Below are 22,298 nucleotides of genomic sequence, written 5' to 3'. Positions count from 1 at the left end.
GATACTCTACCAGGCAAATTGCGGAAACGACCGTTATCGTAACGGATATTATCTTTCATCTGCCTGGCACGAGCCTCAATGACCCTTTTGCGTGAAGGGCATTCCCAAAAGTTAGCTTTATGAGGGCCCTTGCAATTGGCGCATTCAAACTTTCTGGTATCTTCTTTCACAGGACAGACGTCCTTAGCGTGAGAAGAACCTCCGCAAATCATGCATTTAGCATCCATGCGACAATTTTTTGTACCATGACCCCACTTTTGGCATCGACGGCACTGAGTGGGGTTCTGGTAATTTCCTCCAGGTTTCTGGAAATGTTCCCACGTCACACGGACATCGAACATAAGTTTAGCTTTTTCTAAAGCTTTAATATTATTTAGTTCTTTTTTGTTAAAGTGAACTAAATAATATTCTTGAGAAAGCCCTTTCCGAACAATGCCAGATTGGGTTCTCTTTTTCATAATGATTACTTGGACTGGGGAAAATCCAAGTAAATCATTTATTCCATTTTTGATCTCTTCAGATGACTTATAGTCACTTGAGAGACCTTTCAAGACAACTTTGAACAAACGTTCAGTTTTGTCGTCATAAGTAAAAAATTTGTGCTTCTTCTCTTCAAGATGTCTGAGAAGAAGTTCACGATCTTTAAGAGTTTCCGGCAAAACGCGACAGTCTCCTTTCTTTGCGATTTGGAAGGAAACCTTGATTCCCCTAATGGAGTTCAAGATCTCCTGCCTAAATCCCCCAAATTCGGAACAACTGACCACGATAGGCGGCACTCTTTGCTTCCTCACTTGAATCAAAGAGCCTGGGCTAGAGGCTGCTTCGATTTGGTGTTCGGAAAATTTGTCTAGAGCATCGAACTGATTGCTCATTTCGATACAATTATTCATTTCACCCTTGGAAGAAACTTCGCATTCCGGGGAAGCGTCCTTTCTTCCATTCTTGCCACGTGTAGTGACAGTTTTAAAACCCACTTTTTTGGAAGGAAGTAGTGAATTCAGAGATTTACCCTACCTTTTGTTAGTTGTTGATACCATGTTTAGTTAATAAACGAAAGAAGACGTGACCTTCGAGAGGTTTTTTTTTCCAAGACGGTGTCCAAGAAGGATTACCACCGCTAGCTTTCGCCAACGGGTCCAACGAAAAATCGAAGGCACGGGTCCAAACAAGGATCGTAAAGGGATCAATAGTAGAAAAAATAGTACTGAAAAGTACTGTTTTAGTAGCACTGAAAAGTACCGTTTTGAATTTTAGCACTGAAAAGTACTGTTTATGTAGCACTGAAAAGTACTGATTTATTGCTTTAGGTAGTTTTTAAGAAAACTTCCAAGAGCAGAGAGAATTCGTGTACGCACAGCACGAAGGTACGATGCGCACTGGCATAGAGGACGTTGTGTACGGTTTCATGAGGGGTTTCTTGTAGAGTGTTCCATAGGAATCCTAGAAGGAAGTGAGCGAGAAATATTTTGGAATTTTATTGGGAATCGCTGGAGATTTATTCGAAGGTATTGTTTTTTTTCTTTTTGAAAATAATGCCTGCAGGAGTCTTGGAATTTAAAAAAAGGGTATAACTGTAGGAACTTCTGGAAGAATCTCTACAAAAAAACCCTAATTCATTGCTTGAAATGAAATACGGGGCAATCTCTACCAACTTCCTGGATGAATTCCAAGAATCATTTGAAAAAATGCCTGAATGAATCGCGAAGTCATTTGGGAAGGAATCCACGAAAGAGGGCCATCTACGGACTACGTAACCAGCTTAGGTTCCTCAGATTGCAAACGGAAACGAAATTCGCCCTGTATAAAACATTGATTCTTCCGGTGGCTCTTCACGGGCACGAAACGTGGATGTTAAAAGAGGCAAACCGGAAAGCTTTTGGTGTTTTCGAACGTAAAGTGGTGTGTGGCGCAGACGCATGAATCACGAGTTGTATCAAGTGTACAAAGATGCGAATATTATCAAGCGCGTAAAATACGGCAGACTTCAGTGGGCTGGTCACTTAGTGCGAATGTTGGAAAAATGAATTGCGAAAATAATATTCAGCAGAGAACAAGGTAGAGGTCGGCGGCTGCGGGGAAGACCACGAATACGCGGGATGTACGCAGTAGAAGAGGACCTGGCGACCCTAAACGTTCGGGGCAACATGAAGAAGTTTCGCCCAAGACCGACGAAGATAAAGAAGTATAAAATTCGTTATATCTTTGTGTTTTGTCATAAAATGAAGGATTCGGATATAACCTCTTTGCTATGACGTCTCTCTGAATGTGGATAAAATCATAGATTTTAAACGGTGGAATACAGCCGTGGTACAGCATGATGTTCAGAAAATATCCACACAAAGATCTACCAGAACCGATATCACATGGCCAAAACCAATCATCCATGACTTGATGCTCTTGTGAATCAGAATAAAAATATGAGCCATACACGCTTATGAAATTCTGACCATAAGTGTAAAGTGTAAACCACTTCATTGTGTACAGCATGACCAATTTTACAAAAACTGTTCAGAACTCTATTCCAGGGTTTCATACCTTATCATTAGAGTGAAAAAAAACAAATTCGGTTCAAAAATGGATTTTTGAGAGCGTTTAAAAGCATTGTAGTGCCGCTACCCGAGGTCAATGAAAGATGTTTGCAGCATGGATATGTTCGTAAAGTAAGGAAATTTCAGAACTAGGGTAAAAGCACCGGTTTTGGCCAGCCTAAGAGAAAATGTCAAAACAAAATTAATGGAAAGCCATATTTATACTACAAATATGTCAAATGCAAGCTTCCAATCCATATTATGTGTGTAAAATATCAAAACTGAGCTAAAGCCATTTTTTCGCTTTGAAAATCCCGTTGGTCAATATAGGCCAACGGAACCAGTTTCGGCCAGAGATTTAACTTCGGTTCCTAAATTGGCCAATTGCATTGATTTCTCATGAGAGTGGCCAAATTAGGAGTGCCCTGGCCAAATTAGGTGTATGGGAGTTAAAATTATAAGGAAAATTAATTGTTTTTCTTATGTTTTGAATCAATTTCGACGAGTAAATGAATGTAGCTCTATCATATGAATGTGATCTACTGAACACAAAAGGTTTCATGCTGATTGGCTATGTAAAACGGTTTATAATCCACTATGGCTATTACTGGCGTATGGCCAAAACCGGTGCTTCTACCCTATCTCTTTTCAGTGCCAATAGCCAAAAATTTCCCCGATATACAAAGAAAGCAAAAAAAAAACCAATGAGATTTTTTTATAAATTTTGGTAAACATTCGTTTACCAGAATCTCACAAGATAGTTTGAGAAGGTCAATAAAATGCTGAAAGTTTAGGTAGGAATCTTTTCAAAAGTGAATGAAGGAAATTCTGCAGAACATCTTACGCCTCCCGCTGTAGAGTGTAACACATAGAAACGGTATTAAACATTTCAATACAGTACCAGAACAACGGCCTAACTGACAAATGTAAACAAATTGAGTTTTATTCACCAAACAGTTTATTTGATAAACTACAATCATATAATGCACAACTGTTTCTTAAAAATAACGTTTTTCACGAACTAAGTGAGAAAAACATAAAGGCGCATCTGATATTCTCTTTCGATACGAACTCTGATGTCAATTTCGCCCACCTTCCCCCCCTGCGGTAACCGGGCGCATTTGCGATTGAGTGTGGCAGCAGGGCGCTTTTAATACTGAGTGTGCAGAAGGTCGATAGTGAAGAAGGTTCGTGTGAAAGAGCGTAGCAAAACGGCGAAGCTGATGATAGTCAAACCAGAAGGATGAGGTAGAAAGGCGCAATCGCTGCTGTCAAACTGAAGGAGACGAAAACCCGAGGGGCGCAACAATCCTCAATTGTGATGAATGGCGCATGATGCTTTTTTATTTATTTTAACATGTTGTTCATAATATGAAAATAAATCAAATGGTTTGTTACAAAAGTAATATTGTAATGGATCATACAAAAATGCATCATGCGATTAAATCAATCGGAAACATAATATAGAATTGAAATTATATCCGCTGAACTTCAAACCGATTTTACTGACAATGTATTAGCACAGACAAACAGACGTCACACTCTCATCATTGTGCATCGACCACCTTTTTAACGGTCGATTCAAAAATATGGTAGGTGGCCAATCCGCCACCTGCAGCGCTCGCATCGGTTTTGTTCGCGTTTGACGTTTACACACTACCGCCATCTGTTGGCCTGTCGACCAAACAAACCGATTTTAGCATTGGGCGTTCATGTCCTCGTGACTATGATTTTGATCGAGATTTGTTCTAAGTGTTACGTCTGTTTGTCTGTGGTATTAGTGTTCATATTCGCCCTAATTCTGACTCTGTATTGATTTGTAGCTTAGGCAATGACATAATGACCCATGGCCAATTAATTGATAGACAATATACTGCTGTGAATCAAAAATGAGTCCCATCCATCCAACCAAATGAATAGCTGAATAGCTTAGCTTAGCTTAGCTTAGACTGACTACACATATCAATGGTTGCTATTCCGTGATTGACCGAGGTCAGCGAAAATGCACAAAGAATCAACTAGAAATTCGGCTGGGATTGGCCATAATCTTCTTCAGTGTGCATAATTCAGTGCCTCTATTTATACAGGGTCAATAACGGCGCCGGCCACGTCCTTGCAGTCAGGTGGGATTGGAAGAAGGAATGTTAGTGTGTAACCTTTGCTATTTGGAGACCGTGTTTGCCTCTGCATCTCCACAAAGGTTACTGGGAGGGATGTTTGTTAATGGGGAGGATCGTTGGGTCACAGGATTCACTTTGATAAGTGATTAGACCATGATAAATAATTTGACGCGAGCAAAGGATCAAACACTACTAACCTGCTTCGCGATCCGCGCCACTAATTAATCATGCCACGCGAGCGACGCGCGACACGATTGATCCTGCTCACATCACCCGCCCCCGCAGGAGCAAGTGACGCGAGCAAAGGATCAAACACTACTACCTGCTTCGCGATCCGCGGAGTCCCATCCATCCAACCAAACGAATATTAAAAAAAAGTTCAGAAGATGAAATACGTTTGGATATCAATGAAACTTTCACAATTTGCTTATCATTTTGATACCTTTTTGAAATAAATATTAAGATGATCAAAACACCGTTTATTTTTTGTATAACACGATATTGTGGGCTTCGTGGCCTAGCGGTTAGCGGCGTCAGTCGTCTAGGCGTATTGTGCCACGAGCTGTGGGTTCGATTCCCGCTCCAGTCGGTGGAAACTTTTCGCCAAACGAAAAATTCATCGCTGGGCTACTGGGTGTTTCGTATTGTCCGTTGCCTAATGTTAGTGATTGTTCAGTCTGTGCAGCCAATGTGCTGAAGACGGTGTAAATTGTCTTTAAGGTGATTATAGAACGGAGCCACACCTAAAATTTTCAAGAGCACAAGACTTGAGAACCATACAGCGCTCCGCGTAGAAAATTTATCGCTTTGGTCACCACCAGGAAGCAAGCAATTTGATTGATTTTCAAAGCGAACTGTTGTCATATTCTGCACTCATGTGCTCTTAAAAATTTAAAGTTTGGCTTCGTTTTATAATCACCTTAAAACTATGCGGTGGGACTGTAACGAGGTTACATTTCATTATGGGATAATTCGACTTGTTTTTTTTTTCACAAATTTTAATGAACAAATTAAGTAGTCTTCTTAGTGTAGCTAAATGATGAAAACTTGTATAAACTCAAATTTGACTAAAATGCAGATGGAACTGACTTACAATTCACGGCAGTATAGGACTACAGGACTGTATTTACCGAAAAAAAAAACTCGCACCGATGATTTTGAAAATTGGGGTTAATGCACAGAGAATATCATAATGAATAACTGCGGGATCTATGAACATATTCGTGGTTTTATGATTGGCTGTGCGATAAACAATCGTACAGAGCACAGTGTTCTACAAGAAAACATCACCGTATTTTGGCAAAAATCGACAAATAATCGACGTCAGTTAATCGATTATCTCGATTATTGAGAGAGCCAGGTATCGATGAAAAATTAATCGATTAGTTAGTCGATTAATCGAAATAATCGATTAAATTGCGACAACCCTAGCTGTGAACCGTTTCACCAGATCGTTTAACTATTAGTTAAAATATGACAATTCGATAGTTATTTTCCCCTCAAATGGTTGAATTGAATATCGCGGTCGACCCATTTGAGCTTTGACAGTCGAGTAGTTATTTCAGAACAAAGTTGACAGATGGTTAGTTCTGGAGCTCGATTTGAAATGGTCCTAAGTAACAAAAGTAGAATACTCGTGTTTATTTAACCATTAGGTAGATTCTACTCAGCTTAATATGAGGGTAAAGTACCATTTTGATATTATATTTCTTTAAAAATACAAAAATAATTGACACTTTGACGTAATTAACAGAAACTAGGAACAATAAAAATTTGTTCATTCGTCCTATTGCGCTTTCAGTCGAATGTAGCTAAATCTGAAAAAACGCGTATTCGACCTATTGTCTTATATCTTCAAGTTTACAAAATCCCCCCAGAATCAGACTCTGGTTGAGCTACTAAGCAAATCATTTATTGAGATGAAGGCAAACAGCAGTGCTGGTGCTGTCATTTCCAAGGAATTCATTTTTTAGTGTTCCCGATTGTGAAAGATCTTAAGGAAAAGTTTAAGAAAACCGACAGCGACAATTTGCTCTCTTCGTTCAACTTTGGTTTAATCTTCGGCCTGTTGCTTTCCGAGCATCACCACAGAAGTACCGATGATGCCTTATGAAGATTTTTTCAAAGATACGAGCAAGTAAATCTATCCGACAGCCGCATCCGTTGCATCTTCTGTAAAGTAGACATTTTGCGGAGATGTGAATTTGCACTGAGTAACATCGCTGATCGCATTAATCGCATCGTCAACGTTATGCAATACATACCTTTATGTAGAAAACTCCAGAAATTCTTTGAAAATCTCTATTTCTGTTTACAACGGTGGGTCGTATGTGCTTCACTGACCATCAATCAGTCCGATCGTACTTTGACGTATGGACATTTTCAGACGTCAAACGTCTGAACGTGCCCGTTCGATGTGCAGCGGTGACTGGCATTAGGTCGTATCGATTAGGTCGAATGAACCACAAACAATCTCAGATAGACGAAAAACTTATGTATGCTCGTAAATTAAAAAAAATGAGTGTATTCTTATGCGTTTGTTTAAAGGTTTATTGGGAGGGATTTCGTTTTGTGTCTTAATACGTATATTGTGTGCTTTTTAGCTGTTTGCTTGAAATAGGAATTGAATATCGTTTGAGAAACTTCATAGAGAGTTATCTCAGACAGTCAAAAATGTCACATTCGACCTTTTCAAATCGAGCTCCAGAGTTATTCTCAAATTCACGGGAGCAGAAAATAACTTTCGAGCTGTCAAGTTTAACCATGCTCCCGAGCAGGGTTATTTCTAACCGGAGGGGAAATAACTATCGAGCTGTCAAATTTTAACTAAAATTAAACGAACTGGTGAAAGGGTTCACAGCCTTAGTCTGCTGTTGAACTGTCAAATGTTTAATGGGGTAGTGAATTCGGCACCACTCAAACGTCAAATTAGAGAACTCGTGCATCGGTCCATGGATCGATGCATGAGTTCACTAATTTGGCGTTTGAGCGGTGCCGCATAGGCCTTTTCATGTGACAGATCCGTCTATGCATTTGTTTACATCGGTGGAGGACCGGTGCTAACACGAGCCTGTCATTTTCATAGAAGAACTGTCAAAGTGCTTCCCGATCAGCTGATTTGAGACGTCATGTGAATAGTCCTGGTCAGGGTGTCCATTCAAAATCAGTTTTTCAATTCCCGGATTAGCATTAGCATTAAGGCCCAAGGAAAAATGGAGCACAAACATGAAAAAGCAGTTTTCGCCGTTAAAATAAAAAAAAAAAACAAAAACACAACTGTTTTATTTGCAAAATAGAAAGGCTGTGTGTTTTTATTTTATTCGATTTGTGGATTTAATGGGCGAAAACTGCTTTTTTATTTTTGACAAATTTTGCTTTATTTTTTCTTGCACCTTAAGCATTTCGCACAAATTCGTAAGTGGTACAGTCCTATGAGGGTTGCATCCTTCCCGTCCTTTATAACAGAAAGTTCTTAAATTCTGATCAATTTGCCTTCAGTATACAAATACGTCGAACGAAAACATTCAACTTACCAAACTTTTTTCACCTTCCAGGATGCTTTTTTCCTTCAGTAAAAGTTTAATTAGGTCATCCTTCTGTTCCACAGTTTTACATAAAAACGCTATCTTATTGGTTTCCTCAGTAATTTCACGATGCAGACCAGCTGCATAATCAACAACTTCTGTTGGAGAAGTAACGTCGATTTTTCCTAATTCACATTTTTTTTCCTCGACTTTTGTTCGATTCATTCTAATGCCTTAAATATCGAAACATTAAATTATGTAAATTATTAATAAAATTCTAACATTTTTGTTGTTGACATTTACCACAATTACACACGCAGAAACTTGAGTGCCTGTAAACAATTTAAATCCACTCTGGCCCTACACGCTCGTTCAGATCTACTCAAAAGTGAGTAGATTTCGGCTCACTTCGGAACAAAGTGGAACTGCTCAAAAGTGAGTAACACCATCGTTACTCACTTTAGAGTAACATTGTCAAATGTCAATAGTGGTTATCACGCCCAATGGTATGGGTGCCCTAGTGTAGATGTAGTTGTGAACCTTAGAGGAAAACAATATGCACTCAGTCTAGAAAAACACCCAGAAACCGGGTGTAAATTTTTCAAATTGGGTAATATTTCCATATGCATTTTGATGAGTCTGGAAAGCGTGTGCAAGTTTCTGTGAGGAAAACAAAAACAAACTGTGTATGACGAGTGTATGCTAGTCTACGTGTGTTCAAATGTCACTAAGCTCTATATGGGAGTAACACTTACTCACTTTGTTTAATCTGAAATTTGCGAAAGTGAGTAGATGTCACTCACTTCAGGAAATAATATTTTTGGAAATATTGTAATTTTCATGAAAGATTAGACTTTCATGACGAAATTGAGATGCTGCCAATAATGTACTGATGGTACATTTTCAAAAACCATTTACCTTTCATCCTTGATTTTGGTCACTGCCAGCTGGTTTTGGCAAGAGAATACGATCAGCTGGAGCGTGAGAACAATGAAGATGATTGTAAACATCGGAGGACCAGCTGGTTTTGTTGCATAAACAAGACCAGCTGTTTAGTCGAGAACAAAGAGAAAATGGTAAACACTGAGCCGGCCGGAGTTAACTGTCATGAACATCAAGATAATTGCATGGGCGGCGGTGATCGAAAAGGGGCAGCGAAATCGAAGGCGAAATCTGAGAAAGACGAAATTCAGATCACTAAAGTCTAAGTCAAAGACAAATTAAAGACCCCCATGTCCCTTGCAGTTGCCCAAAATTTTATGGTTCATAAGGTAATCTAGAATGCCGTTCAAAGTGTACTGCGATCTGTCAAACTTGGGTACCTTTTGCACTACCGAGGGACCAAATGCAGTACTAGAAGTGGTACCCAATCTGAGCCCGAGTGGGACGGACCTGTCTAAGTGGTAAAAAAAATCGCAATATATGTACACGGAGAAATACTTTTACCTAATTTTTGAGTTTACTTTACCCAAAATTAAGTATATCGATTATAGTTTCAACCCAAAATCTCTCGGTTTTCTCTTTCTCCCTCACGAATGTTGTCAAAAATAGAGAGAGCTGCATCTACCCAATGGGGGTACTTTGGCCCAATAACCCAAATTTGGGTAAATGCAACTTTTCTTATGTTTGGGTCGAAAGAACTCAATTTTGCGTTAAATCAACCCAAAATTGAGTATATTTTTCTAATGGAATTAAAGCCAAACTACCTAGTGGGGACCTTGGAAATTTAGCCAAAATTGAGTTATTGGGCTCAACTACGGAATTGCGTTGAAACAACCCAAAATTGAGTTGAATTCCGTCTCCGTGTATTATGTTATTCATAAAATCAGAAGAAATATATAGAGTCTCTATAGAGTCCGTATGCTGAGCTAATTATCAATACTTACCGGTAATCTGGTTTAGGTTGAATCCAGGAAACCTCCTGACCATTTAGCAACACAACACTGCTTTTTCGCTTAAACATAAACGTTTTTATTGCCGGACATCCCAACTAACAATTTTAGCGCTATAAGCCAAGATTATTTGCTTTGTGCTGTATAACAGTTGAATTGAAGTAGCGAACGCAGCAAAAATGGAAAGCTATCAAAAATAGAACTAGTAGCGTTAATACAGCTGTATCGCAAACGATTTGCAGCTACAAATATTAGCTGAATAAACTTCGTCAGTTATCGCTTTTGCTGCTTTCACTAAGCTGTAACTCAGCACCGTAAAAAGTAGCAACTCAATGATGTGAAATAAAAGTCCCCATCGTTAATCTGGCTGCTTCTATACAATATGATTTGTTATGCTGCTCAATATATAATTAAGAAGCGCTTTGTCGTTAGTTATACAGCGAATATGCAGCTGTAATTTTCAACTAATCAATTCATGAGCAGTGACTATCATTTAACAAAAAAAAAACGACATTTCCGCTAGATTTTCACATTTTATTTTTCGCGTATGCCAGCATCCGTCCGTCCGTTCTATGCCTAATTTCTATCTTCCACAAGCCGGAACCACCCTCCGGATCCTGCCAAAATTATTCTCCACGGATCGCGCTTTTCTAATGAACTGTGGATAGGTTCCGCTTCTCACTACCCTGCTTCCAGGGTGCCTTCGTTGAATGGTACTTGTAGTTCCTGTGGTGCTTCCGTTTGCCGCAGTTGATGGCATAGAAGAACACCATTCCGCCGACGATGACCTGGAAGAACGGGGCAATTCCCATCCGCTTGGGTTTCCAGTACTTGTGTTGCTATCTCCAAAAGGCACGGCTCACGGCTCCTGCGGCAGCCTTGGGTTCTTGTAACGGTGGCCAAACCAAGCACCCAATTCGATCAACTTCACCTGGCGTATCCGGCTTGCCGTAGTAACGGACAGGGTCGTAAGGTCCGTGGATCTTCGGGTTGTACTCCACCGGATAATCACCGAAAGCCATCGCGCACTCCTTTCAGCAGCAGTTTCACTTTATCGAAGAAGATTCCGCAAACGGAAGCGCAAATCTACACAGCCTGTTGGATGTAAACATTGCGTTTGACGTTTCACACCCTTTTACAGCCTGATGAAGTGGTGTAAGCGTGGCTATAACATCTTTTACCGTCATTATAGAATATTATATGGACCGTTTCCGATGTAGAACAAAACGGTGTGTTTTCTTTGCCTTCGATATATACTATGGTGGCAGCAAGGACAACGTCAAGACTTGTGGATGCAGAGATCGTGAGTTCGATTCCAAGCGGTGGCAGATACAATGTTGTAACGTTGGGAACATTAAATTCAGATACTTAAGATATTTCTGGAAGCTGTGAAACAGCTTGAAAATAATATTTAATCGATAATACAGCGAAGCTGTATAAAAATTATTCAACAGTTGCGAAATAATTGAGAAAGCGCTTTCCGAAGATGTTACACAGCTACATGTCGAATAACTGTCGAGTCAGAGCAATGATCGGTTTGAATAAGAGCTTGCCAACACAGCTTAAAAATAGCTGAGTAGATTCGCCAGATTTGTTGGTGAAAGGATCGCATAGAAGCTTTCGTTCGTATGTACAGCGCCTTTACTCTCATGCTGAGTCGTATAAAGAGGGCTTAGAGAATGTTTACATTTGCACTAAATGTTAGTTGGGATGTTTCAAAATAATATTTTTCTTCAAGGAAAATAGAATGTATAATGGCGATTAAACAACCGGCGTGCCGCCCGAGCTTTTTGCTGATCTACAAAATATGCATTGGTTTACTTAATTCCAGATAGTAGAAATAAATTTATAAAATAGTCGCAAAACGCATACCATTTAGCTACAAAATGAATAAAAATAAGTCATTAAATGACTTCTACAGTTTCTGAGTGTAGACTGATCTTAGCGGCCCACACGGTGGTTTGCGAATACCCTTTTATGGGTAAAAATATACCCATTATCGAATAGCAATCATATCTGTCATAAAATGGGGGAATTTCACAATCATGAAATGGGTAAAAAAATACTCTTTCTTTTAACTCGCATACAGTGTAAAAACGGGAAAAATTTTACTCATTAGGGATGGTACACAAATTATGTCACGCTAAATTTCGACTTTTTCGACCCCCCCCCCCTTTGTCACGTTTTTTGTATGAGTCCTTCGAAAATTTTGTAAGGCTTGTCACATATGGCTTGACCCCGGGAAGAAAACCTTTACTGCGGGCCGTGTTTACAACGATTTCGCAGCGCATTCATCCACTCAATGTTCATCCGGTGAACATTCCTTGACTGGATGTTGGTCCGGATGTCATTTTATGTAAACACGGCCCGCATTTAGAGCGGAAAAGAAAAAGAAAATCGACAATAAAAGAAGACCGTGGATAAGTCCATCTACTTTACATGACCAAACAAGGAATTGCATTATACTGAAACGCCCAGCTACATATTATTGCCAAAACAAGGGTAAATTTTTACCCATTTTGTAGTACATTCGATACCTCTACAATGGGTAAAAAATACCCATCCATTGACAGAAACCGGGTTTACTCGTTAAAGAGTAAACCGTGTTTACTGTTTAAATGTGGAGAGGCACTTCTAGCGGAAATGGGTATATTTTTACCCATTAAAGGGTATTTGCGAATACCCTTTAATGGGTTAAAAAATACCCATTATCGAATAGGGTAAGTGTACCAGTTATGGCCATAGTGGTTCCCTATTTGGCCATATATGGAATTTCGTTAACCTTTACATTTTTAATCTTTTCGAATGTGTTCCATCTAAATCGTCATTTTCCGATTCGTGATCAAACGTCAACATCCCACCGCAAAATCGCTAGTGTTTGGAGGTGATTTTAACCTCCAAATTGCGAAATCATCACCTCCAAGTTAATTCTAATACCCTCCGTTACATGGATTATGGTGGCGCGTCGATCGTCGCAAGTTTCTCGTTAAACAGTCAACATCAAATCTAGAAAGATTCGCGAATTAGGCGAAACTGACAAAATGTACACAATTTAGGAAACTATAGCGGTGAAATTGTAGCTTGATTGTCTATTCACTGCACTTGAACTTTTCCACTTTCGATAATTTAACTATTCAAAAAACACAAATTTGTAGAAGACGAAACTTCACCTCATGCAAAACTACACACTGTATTGATTACGCCTGTGTTTTTGTTTATCAAAGTGATGGGCGCATCTGAAATCGAAATCAAAACACGGCGAGAGTAAACGGCGACACTGCAAACAAAACATAAACAAGGCGTACATGGCGGGCTTAATTCGAGAGGGATTCGCGATAAGGGCCTATCTGACAAATCAATAACAATGAGAAAATAAGCAATGAAATTTTCACGTGCAATTTTTAATCCCAATTGGAGAAAATATACTCCAACTTTAACTATTTCACTTTAATACACATTTCATAAACCTAGTTCCAAAATCTTCATCAATACCACACACATCTCCTTCAATTTTCCTAGCTATTTCGTAATAAAAAAATATTATAAAGTTTCGCCTTAAACGCACTCAAGAATGCCAGTATCGCCCAATGTTATGAGCCTGTAATCGATATTATTTTCAGTGTCGCCTATTACTTTTGCGCCGTGTTTTCATTCTGGTTTCAATTAAGCCCGCCATGTACGCCTTGTTTATGTTTTGTTTGCAGTGTCGCCGTTTACTCTCGCCGTGTTTTGATTTCGATTTCAGATGCGCCCATCACTTTGATAAACAAAAACACAGGCGTAATCAATACAGTGTGTAGTTTTGCATGAGGTGAAGTTTCGTCTTCTACAAATTTGTGTTTTTTGAATAGTTAAATTATCGAAAGTGGAAAAGTTCAAGTGCAGTGAATAGACAATCAAGCTACAATTTCACCGCTATAGTTTCCTAAATTGTGTACATTTTGTCAGTTTCGCCTAATTCGCGAATCTTTCTAGAATTGAAACCAGAATGAAAACACGGCGCAAAAGTAATAGGCGACACTGAAAATAATATCGATTACAGGCTCATAACATTGGGCGATACTGGCATTCTTGAGTGCGTTTAAGGCGAAACTTTATAATATTTTTTTATTACGAAATAGCTAGGAAAATTGAAGGAGATGTGTGTGGTATTGATGAAGATTTTGGAACTAGGTTTATGAAATGTGTATTAAAGTGAAATAGTTAAAGTTGGAGTATATTTTCTCCAATTGGGATTAAAAATTGCACGTGAAAATTTCATTGCTTATTTTCTCATTGTTATTGATTTGTCAGATAGGCCCTTATCGCGAATCCCTCTCGAAATCTTCAAGTTGAGTCACGACTAACTTTTCAAAAGGGTGTATGTGAAAATGGTTCAAAAATATTCAAAAAGCTGCACAGCAAAAACGGTTTGTTCGATTGTTAGACAACTAAAGAAACAAAGTTAGACAACTAAATAAAGATTCCAAAAAAATACACAGTAAAAAAAAAATTTTTTTTGCATTAAAAAACATAATTTTTGTCACAAAAACTCAAATATCTCAAAACCCTATCGGAATACCAACGTAATTTTTTGAGGGAAAACGGTCCATTATATTAGCTATCTACCATAAAAATTTGGTGATGATAAACCAATAAACAAAAAAGTTATGACATTTCAAACATGTCACAATTTTCACATTTAGTAGAAAAAAAAAATTTTTTTTTTCGGTGTAAATTATTACGGGAACCGCAGTTTGTTGCTGATTTTATTGTTAAGGGGGCCTTGCGTAAATTAAACAAGTCGTTTTCATGTATTCATTAGTATTATGTATATTATATGTATAAATATTATGTATATGTATAAATATTATATGTATATGTATATATGTATAAATTAAAATGAATTAACAGATTACACGAAAATAAAAAAAATTTTTACCAGGATATTTTTTTAGAGTATGATCGATGAGTTTCTAAATGTTATATATAAACTTTAAAAGTTTTGGATTTGGGTATGCGTTATGAGATCATGAAAACATTTTATTAATACTTATTTATTTATTTATTGTTATTCAATATCGAACACTTTTGCATCATTATCAGTACAGTTCGAGTATAGTTTTGCTTTAATTTTATTTTCTGACAATGGAATGAAACAGTGAAATTTTTGGGTTCCTTGGATCGTTTTCGCGTTATTATATTGCTCGCTGAGCTCTGATGCCGTTAATTCGTACTCTTCAGTAGTAGTAAAACAAAATGATAATTTTGTTAAATCTTCTTCTTTTCTGCGATTCGCCCAATCAAATAGTTCTTTTGCAGTTTTAATTGGATGCTCACGTTCTTTGGCTAAACTTGCTCTTGTGGCCATGCGCTTTATGGTTCCTCCAATAGCATCACAAGGACCTTTGCCATGTGACGTAGCAAAGAAATGCCATTCTGCATCAATTCCGTACTTTGATTTAAATTGACATAGGCTCGAAAAATTCTTACGGTTTTTGTACTGCGATGCTGCTCCATCAGACATGAAATATATCTTTCTGATTTCTTTATCCTTATCAACGCGTAAAAAGTTAATCATTTTGGCAATGAACAAATTTACAGATACTGAGTCGTGTCTTAAATCTTCGGAAATTACAATAAAACTAAAATGTTCAATTTGCGTACTTCCATTGAAAAAAATAACGAATGGATGAATTGTAGCTTGTTGTACGTTCCAGTGATGGGACTGCACTTCATCTTGCAATACAAAGCTATAGTTTTCAGAAAAATCACAAATGACTAAAAATTCACCATCTTGTAATGTATTTTTCGTATTTTTTAAAAAGCGGGATTGCTTTGTTTTAATAATGTCGTGAGGAATTAAACTTTCTAATTTCAAGCAAAAAAATGACACAAACTCATCTACAGGTTTTACAATAGTTTCTAGGTCACACCTATCCGTGGTCACCCATTGCTCAAATGATAACTGATCAATATAATTTTCTTCAAACTCAGCGAATAAAGTATTTTCCAATGATGAAGAATCTGGACAATCCGAACAAGATCGTAGATAGTGTAGGATCTAAGTATCGAGATATTTGGTCGGCAGTGTACAAGGGACTGGACCTCACTAATACATATGTATGCCACTATGATGTAGAACAGAAATAAAGCTTGGACTCACTTTTGTACGAACCTACGACGAAGTCGGTTGTGTTGTTATTTCGTTATCCGTATCCGACATTACAATTTGGCGAGAGGAGGGAAGCAATTTCCAATTAATTGGCGCGATAAATTGATTGAACGTGACAGAATCATCGGAAGTGTTGAAGTTTAAATTCGTGGTGTTGTAAATCACAAGGTAAGCAGAAATAAGTGATGCTAAAAAAAAAAAAATATCGGTGTAGATCAGCATGTGGGCATCTGAGTGCAAAATGGCCGCCGATAGTGTGGAATGAAAATTGTGTAGAATGAATGAAAAAAAAAAAAAGTTTCAAGTTTCGATAGTGAATAAATGAATCAGAAATCAAAAGCACGCTGCAAAGTGGAATTCAAAAAAAAAATGTTTTGTTGTCAGCTCGATAGTTGGGTGAAATTAAATGGAATAAAATAAAACTGAACGGGCGCTTTATCAAGTGCGCTCGACCGGGTAGCTTTTGGAGCCATCAACGCAGAGAAACAAAACGGTAAGCGATTTTTATTTGTTTTTAGAATAACCCTCGCACACATGGAGAGGGGTATTTTGCATTGGTCCTTTATTTTTCTTTCAAAGGAATGAGGAAAGCAGGTAAAATTGGGTTTGTCTCAGTACGTGTGCACGGTAATGAAAAATCCTCATTTATTTTGGTACGTGTGTAGAAACACATGAATTCGCAACTAAGTGCGATTGTATTAGTAAAGATTGTCCGCATGCAATCGGTTTGCAGCCGATATTACGACCAAACTCGTGGGGGATAAATGGCTGTGAAGAGCGAGGCTATAAAATGGGGAAGTTGCAGCTGTGTGTGTAATGGAACTTTTGAAAAGCTGTGAATACAACTATTGACGGAAAGGGTTTGCAACTGTGTGCATTGAGATTGTGAAGAGCAGTTGAGCATAATTGTTTAATGCTAAAGCGTGTGCGGAATAAATTTTGCAACTGTAATTTTGCAAATGTACATGGGAGTGGAAAAGTGTTTACAGCTGTTTGCAATAACTTTTCCCGATCGCAACTGTGTGCGAAAAATGTTGCAACTGTGTGCACGGACAATTTTGTGTAAATTAGATTTTGCAACTGGGTGCAATCGAATTACGAAACGCAACTGTGTGCGAAGTGGATTCACAAATGTGTGCACTGCTTGATTAGAAACGCAACTGTGTGCGAAGTAAATTTGCAACTGTGTGCACTACTGGTTTAGAAACGCAAGTGTGTGCGAAAAATGTATGCAAATGTGTTCACTGGCAATTTTGTTCAAATTAGATTTTGCAACTGGGTGCAATCAAATTAGGAAACGCAACTGTGTGCGGAGTGGATTCACAAATGTGTGCACTGCTGGATTAGAAACGCAACTGTGTGCGAAGTAAATTTGCAACTGTGTGCACTGCTGGTTCAGAAATGCAACGGTGTTTGCTAAGGATATTGAAGTACAACATTGAGCGAAATAGAGTTTGCAACGGGATGCAATAAAATTGATAAACATAATTATTAGAGTGAGACAAACCTAATATCCTTTCCTCTTGCTGAAACAAACAAGATTTTAAAATACCACTTTAAACATGATGCAAACAACAAAATTAATTTGGAAGGCAACCGTATGCTCACATAATGGGTTAATTTTAAGTTATGTAATAAAAAAAAAACACCAACATCGAAGCTGGCAGCAAAACAATTAGATTTTTGTCAATTTATTTGGTTTGATTGTTTAATTCATTCAATATTTTCATTCGATGCTCTTCTATATTGAAGAAGAAAAAAAAATTAACAACGAAATTTTGTGTTTTAATAGGATGGATTCGTTTCGTCGGATCAAGCCGTTTGAGATAATGGCGGAAAGATCACGGCTGCCAACAGAGTGGCAAAAGTGGAAAAGGGAATTAGAGCGTTATTTTGACGCTAGCAATGTGACATCTCAGTGGGAGAAGCGGTCGAAGCTTTTGCATCTGGCGGGTCCTGATATTCAGGAAATTTTCGATCACTTGCCTGGAACTGAAGATATTCCTCACGTTGTTGCGGATCCACCATATTACGATGTGGCCATCAAAAAGCTTGATGAGCATTTTGAGCCAATGAGACGTCGCAATTATGAGCGTCATTTGTTTCGGCAAATTTCTCAAATGCCTAACGAGCGTTTCGCAGATTTTGTGCTAAGGCTGCGAATCCAAGCAAAGCGTTGCGAATTTGACAGATTTGATGCAAGAGAAGTAGAAGACAGGATAATTGAGCAAATCGTGGAGTCATGCACATCATCTGAATTGCGACGCCAGATTTTGGCCAAAGACCTGACCTTGAATGAGATCGTATCTTTGGGCACTACCCTAGCTGATGTTCAACAACAAGTTAAAGAGCTGGATCGCACGCGCATGGATAATGGCCCAAGCGCTACGGTAAATAAAATTTTCAAACCCGTAAGTCGCTATGCTCAACATCGAACGTTCGAAGGATCAGGTTTTAAGAAAACTGACAGATCTTGTTTTGCCTGTGGTCGCAGGGGTCATCTAAAAGGAGATGCAACGTGTCGTGCCAGAAACGCGAAGTGTGCAAAGTGTGGAGAAATGGGCCATTTCATAGCAAGATGTCTGAAGCGTAAGGGAGTGGAATCAACTTTTGAACGGGCGAAGAAGATACGAGCGATCACTGGCGAGGAAAAGGATGCATCTAAGGAGGAGAACATATTCTATGCCATGGGACGAAACATGTTCGAGTTTCTTGTCGGTGGGGTTAGAATCCCTATGATTATTGATTCGGGGGCTGACGTAAATATACTGGATGAAATTTCTTGGAAGGAGGCCAAGAAATCAGGTATATTGGTAGAAGATTTTTCGGAAGAGTCAGACAGAACACTACGAGCGTATGCAACATTACAGCCAATGAAAATCAAATGTATGTTCTGGGCGTTCATTGAAGCTGGATCTAAGAAGATAAGGGCAAAATTCTATGTGGTTGAAAAAGGTCAGCGTAATCTTCTGGGTGATGCCACTGCGAAAGATTTGAATGTACTCAAGGTCGGATTTGACGTTGCTTCGATCGACACATTAAACGAACAAGTATTTCCGAAGATTAAGGGGGTTTTGGTTGAGATACCGATAGATAACAGCGTCCAACCAGTGCAGCAGTCTTACAGGCGAACACCAATAGCCCTTGAAGGAAAGATTTATGACAAACTGCAATATCTACTGAACAACGACATCATAGAAAAGGTTCATGGTCCTTCACCGTGGGTATCTCCGGTAGTTCCGGTCGTTAAGGAAAATGGAGATATTAGGCTATGCGTGGACATGAGGAGAGCCAATCAGGCAGTACTGCGCGAGACGCATCCACTTCCGGTGCTGGAAGAAATGTTGGCAAGTGTGAATGGAGCTGTCAAGTTTTCAAAACTGGACGTTAAAGATGCATATCACCAGCTGGAGCTTTCAGAAAACTCGCGAGTGATCACCACGTTTCTGACGAAATATGGTCTGTTTAGGTAAGGTACTTGTGAAGTGATGTTACCGGTTAAACACTTAATAAATCAGCTGTAAAAATTTCGTCCACATTTTTTTGTTTATTCCTTTATTTAGATATAAACGACTTATGTTTGGTATTAGTTGTGCCCCAGAGCTATTCCAAAAAGTAATGGAATCGATTGTTGCTGGGTTGGAAGGTGTAATTGTCTATTTAAATGACGTAATGGTCTCAGGGCGTACACAGGAAGAACACGACATACGTCTGCAGGCTTTGTTGGCTCGTTTCAAAGAGTATAATATCTTACTGAATAAGAATAAGTGTCAATTCAATGTGCCTAGCTTAGAGTTTTTGGGACATAATCTCTCGGTTAAAGGATTCAGGCCAGTAGAAAGTCGTGTTACAGCTGTAAAACAGTTCAGGGAACCGGGAAATACAACTGAGTTGAGAAGTTATGCCTCGTCACATATGTGGGGCGGTTCATTCCCCATCTGGCGGCGAAGACTGATCCATTGAGGACACCACTGCGTAAAGGAGCTAAATTTGAGTGGACCTCAGCTCAGAAAGTTGCATTCGAATCGATAAAAGAAGCCGTGTCTCAAATTGATAATCTTGGTTACTTTGACCCCAAAGATGTTACCGTGCTTATAGCAGACGCAAGCCCATTCGGTTTGGGAGCCGTATTGCTGCAGGAAGATTCACATAAAAGACGCAGAATAATTGCTTATGCTAGCAAAGCTCTCACGGATCTCGAACGGAAGTATTTCCATACGGAGAAGGAAGCGTTAGCTTTAGTATGGGCAGTCGATCGATTTCGTCTGTATCTGCAAGGCACTCGTTTTAAGCTTATAACAGACTGCAAACCGTTACAATTCTTGTTTAGTCCTCGTTCAAAACCGTGCACTAGAATTGAGCGTTGGGTTCTACGTTTGCAGTCCTACACCTACGATATTGTGTACGAACCAGGAATCACGAACATTGCAGATGCGATATCAAGATTATCCCAAAGCACTCCAGCGGCTTTTAATGAGGAGGATGAATCTGCTGTAAGGATGTTAATAAAAATGACTGCGCCTACGTCGATATCTGTAGAGGAGATACGCCAGGAAACCTCGAAGGATTTAGTTATCTGCGATGTATTCAAAGCTATGGAGAACCGTGATTGGACAGGTGCTGCTAAACTCTACAAACCCTATTCGCTCGAACTTTGCGAATCAACCGGAATTTTGCTTCGTGGGGATCGAATAGTCATCCCTCAAGCACTGCAGAGCAGAACACTTGAGTTGGCCCATGAGGGAACACCCTGGGAATCGTTGTGATGAAGAGACGCTTACGACAAAAAGTGTGGTGGCCGGGAATGGATAAAGAGACTGAGAAATTTGTCAAATCCTGCAGGGCATGCATTTTAGTCTCAGCACAAGATCCTCCGGAGCCGTTAACGCGTACAACTATGCCAGACAAACCGTGGATACATGTTGCAGCGGATTTCATGGGACCTCTACCATCTGGTCATAATCTTTTGGTACTAGTAGATTATTTTAGCCGATTCATCGAAGTCATTGTGATGAGAGAAATAACGGCTAAGCTTACAGTTCAAGCTCTGCATGAGACATTCTGTAGGTACGGCATTCCGGAAACTCTATGGGCCACAATTCGTGAGCGACGCTCTTAATCAATTTTGCAACGAACATGGTATTCACCTATTGAAAACCACGCCTTATTGGCCGCAGGCCAACGGTGAGGTGGAAAGGGTCAACCGGGCTTTGAAGAAACGGCTGCAGATAAGTCAAGAAAAGGAAAATTCGGACTGGAAGTGGGACCTGAGGACTTACCTATTGCTGTACAACTCCACCCCACATTCAACAACGGGAGTGGCCCCTTCAGCTTTAATGTTTGGCCGTGTTCTGCGCGACAAGTTACCATCTATTCTAAATGCAGGAAGAGGGGATATAGAGGAGGTTCTAGATAGAGATCGCGAAAAGAAGATTGTCGGAGCCGAATATGCTGACAAACGTCGTCATGCCCAACCCACTCAGATAGAATTAGGAGATGTAGTCGTTGCGAAAAGAATGGTAAGGGATAACAAGCTATCAAGTAACTTTAATCCGGAAGAACTGCAAGTAGTGGGTAGGAATGGCTCGGATGTAACGCTCAAATCATCAGTCTCAGGAAAAGTGTTCCATCGAAATGTAACCCATGTGAAGAAAGTAACTCCGAGCTCGGATGAAAACATCGAGGATAGAGTTGATAGTAGTGAGAATCGTAGGGCACAAAATGATCCAATTGAACTATCTGCGCATGGTCGACCAAGACGCGAATCTCGCACACCGGGTTATTTGAATGAGTATCACAGGGTGGCCACCGAACCGGGAAAAACGGGAAAAGCGGGAAAAAGACGGGAATTTGAATCCACCGGGAAAAAGACGGGAAAAAGCGGGAATTCGAGAAGATTACCGGGAAAATCGTTGTAATCTACAAACCTACCTCCAAAATAAGTTATAGAAAGTAGTTATGTTTAATGTATTACCATGAGGTATCCGCAATTTTGAACAAATATCTTTCAAACATTAATGATTTAATTTCTACTATGCTACACCATATTTCTTAAAAATGTTTCACTTTTTTCTTAGCAA

The 22,298-nt window shown here is 39.2% G+C and overlaps 1 protein-coding gene, 1 long non-coding RNA gene and 1 pseudogene across 6 annotated transcripts in view; all 3 read right to left on the bottom strand.

Annotated features, from left to right (window-relative positions):
* The window catches only part of LOC5569994 (coiled-coil domain-containing protein 186), a 249,268-nt gene extending 240,058 nt beyond the window's left edge, over positions 1–9,210 (bottom strand). For 3 of the 5 annotated variants that reach the window (XM_021851480.1, XM_021851489.1, XM_021851500.1), the window contains exon 1: positions 8,182–8,469. In XM_021851480.1, coding sequence (XP_021707172.1) covers positions 8,182–8,397 — 216 coding nt within the window. In that variant the 5' untranslated portion in view covers positions 8,398–8,469. The other 2 variants (XM_021851488.1, XM_021851496.1) reach the window with 2 other exon arrangements.
* Positions 6,712–7,364, bottom strand: LOC110678531. The gene is made up of 2 exons (XR_002501687.1): positions 6,913–7,364; positions 6,712–6,820 (listed from the first exon to the last, which is right to left on the bottom strand). It is a non-coding gene; the product is annotated as an uncharacterized LOC110678531 (long non-coding RNA).
* A 1,411-nt stretch (positions 9,211–10,621) lies between the features above and the next one.
* Positions 10,622–11,159, bottom strand: LOC5569993 (annotated as a pseudogene).
* Between the last annotated feature and the right edge of the window lie 11,139 nt (positions 11,160–22,298).

The sequence above is a fragment of the Aedes aegypti genome, chromosome 1 (genome assembly GCF_002204515.2).
Source record: "Aedes aegypti strain LVP_AGWG chromosome 1, AaegL5.0 Primary Assembly, whole genome shotgun sequence".
Taxonomy (NCBI): Eukaryota; Metazoa; Arthropoda; class Insecta; order Diptera; family Culicidae; genus Aedes; species Aedes aegypti.
This window is presented reverse-complemented; position numbering and strand designations above follow the sequence as displayed.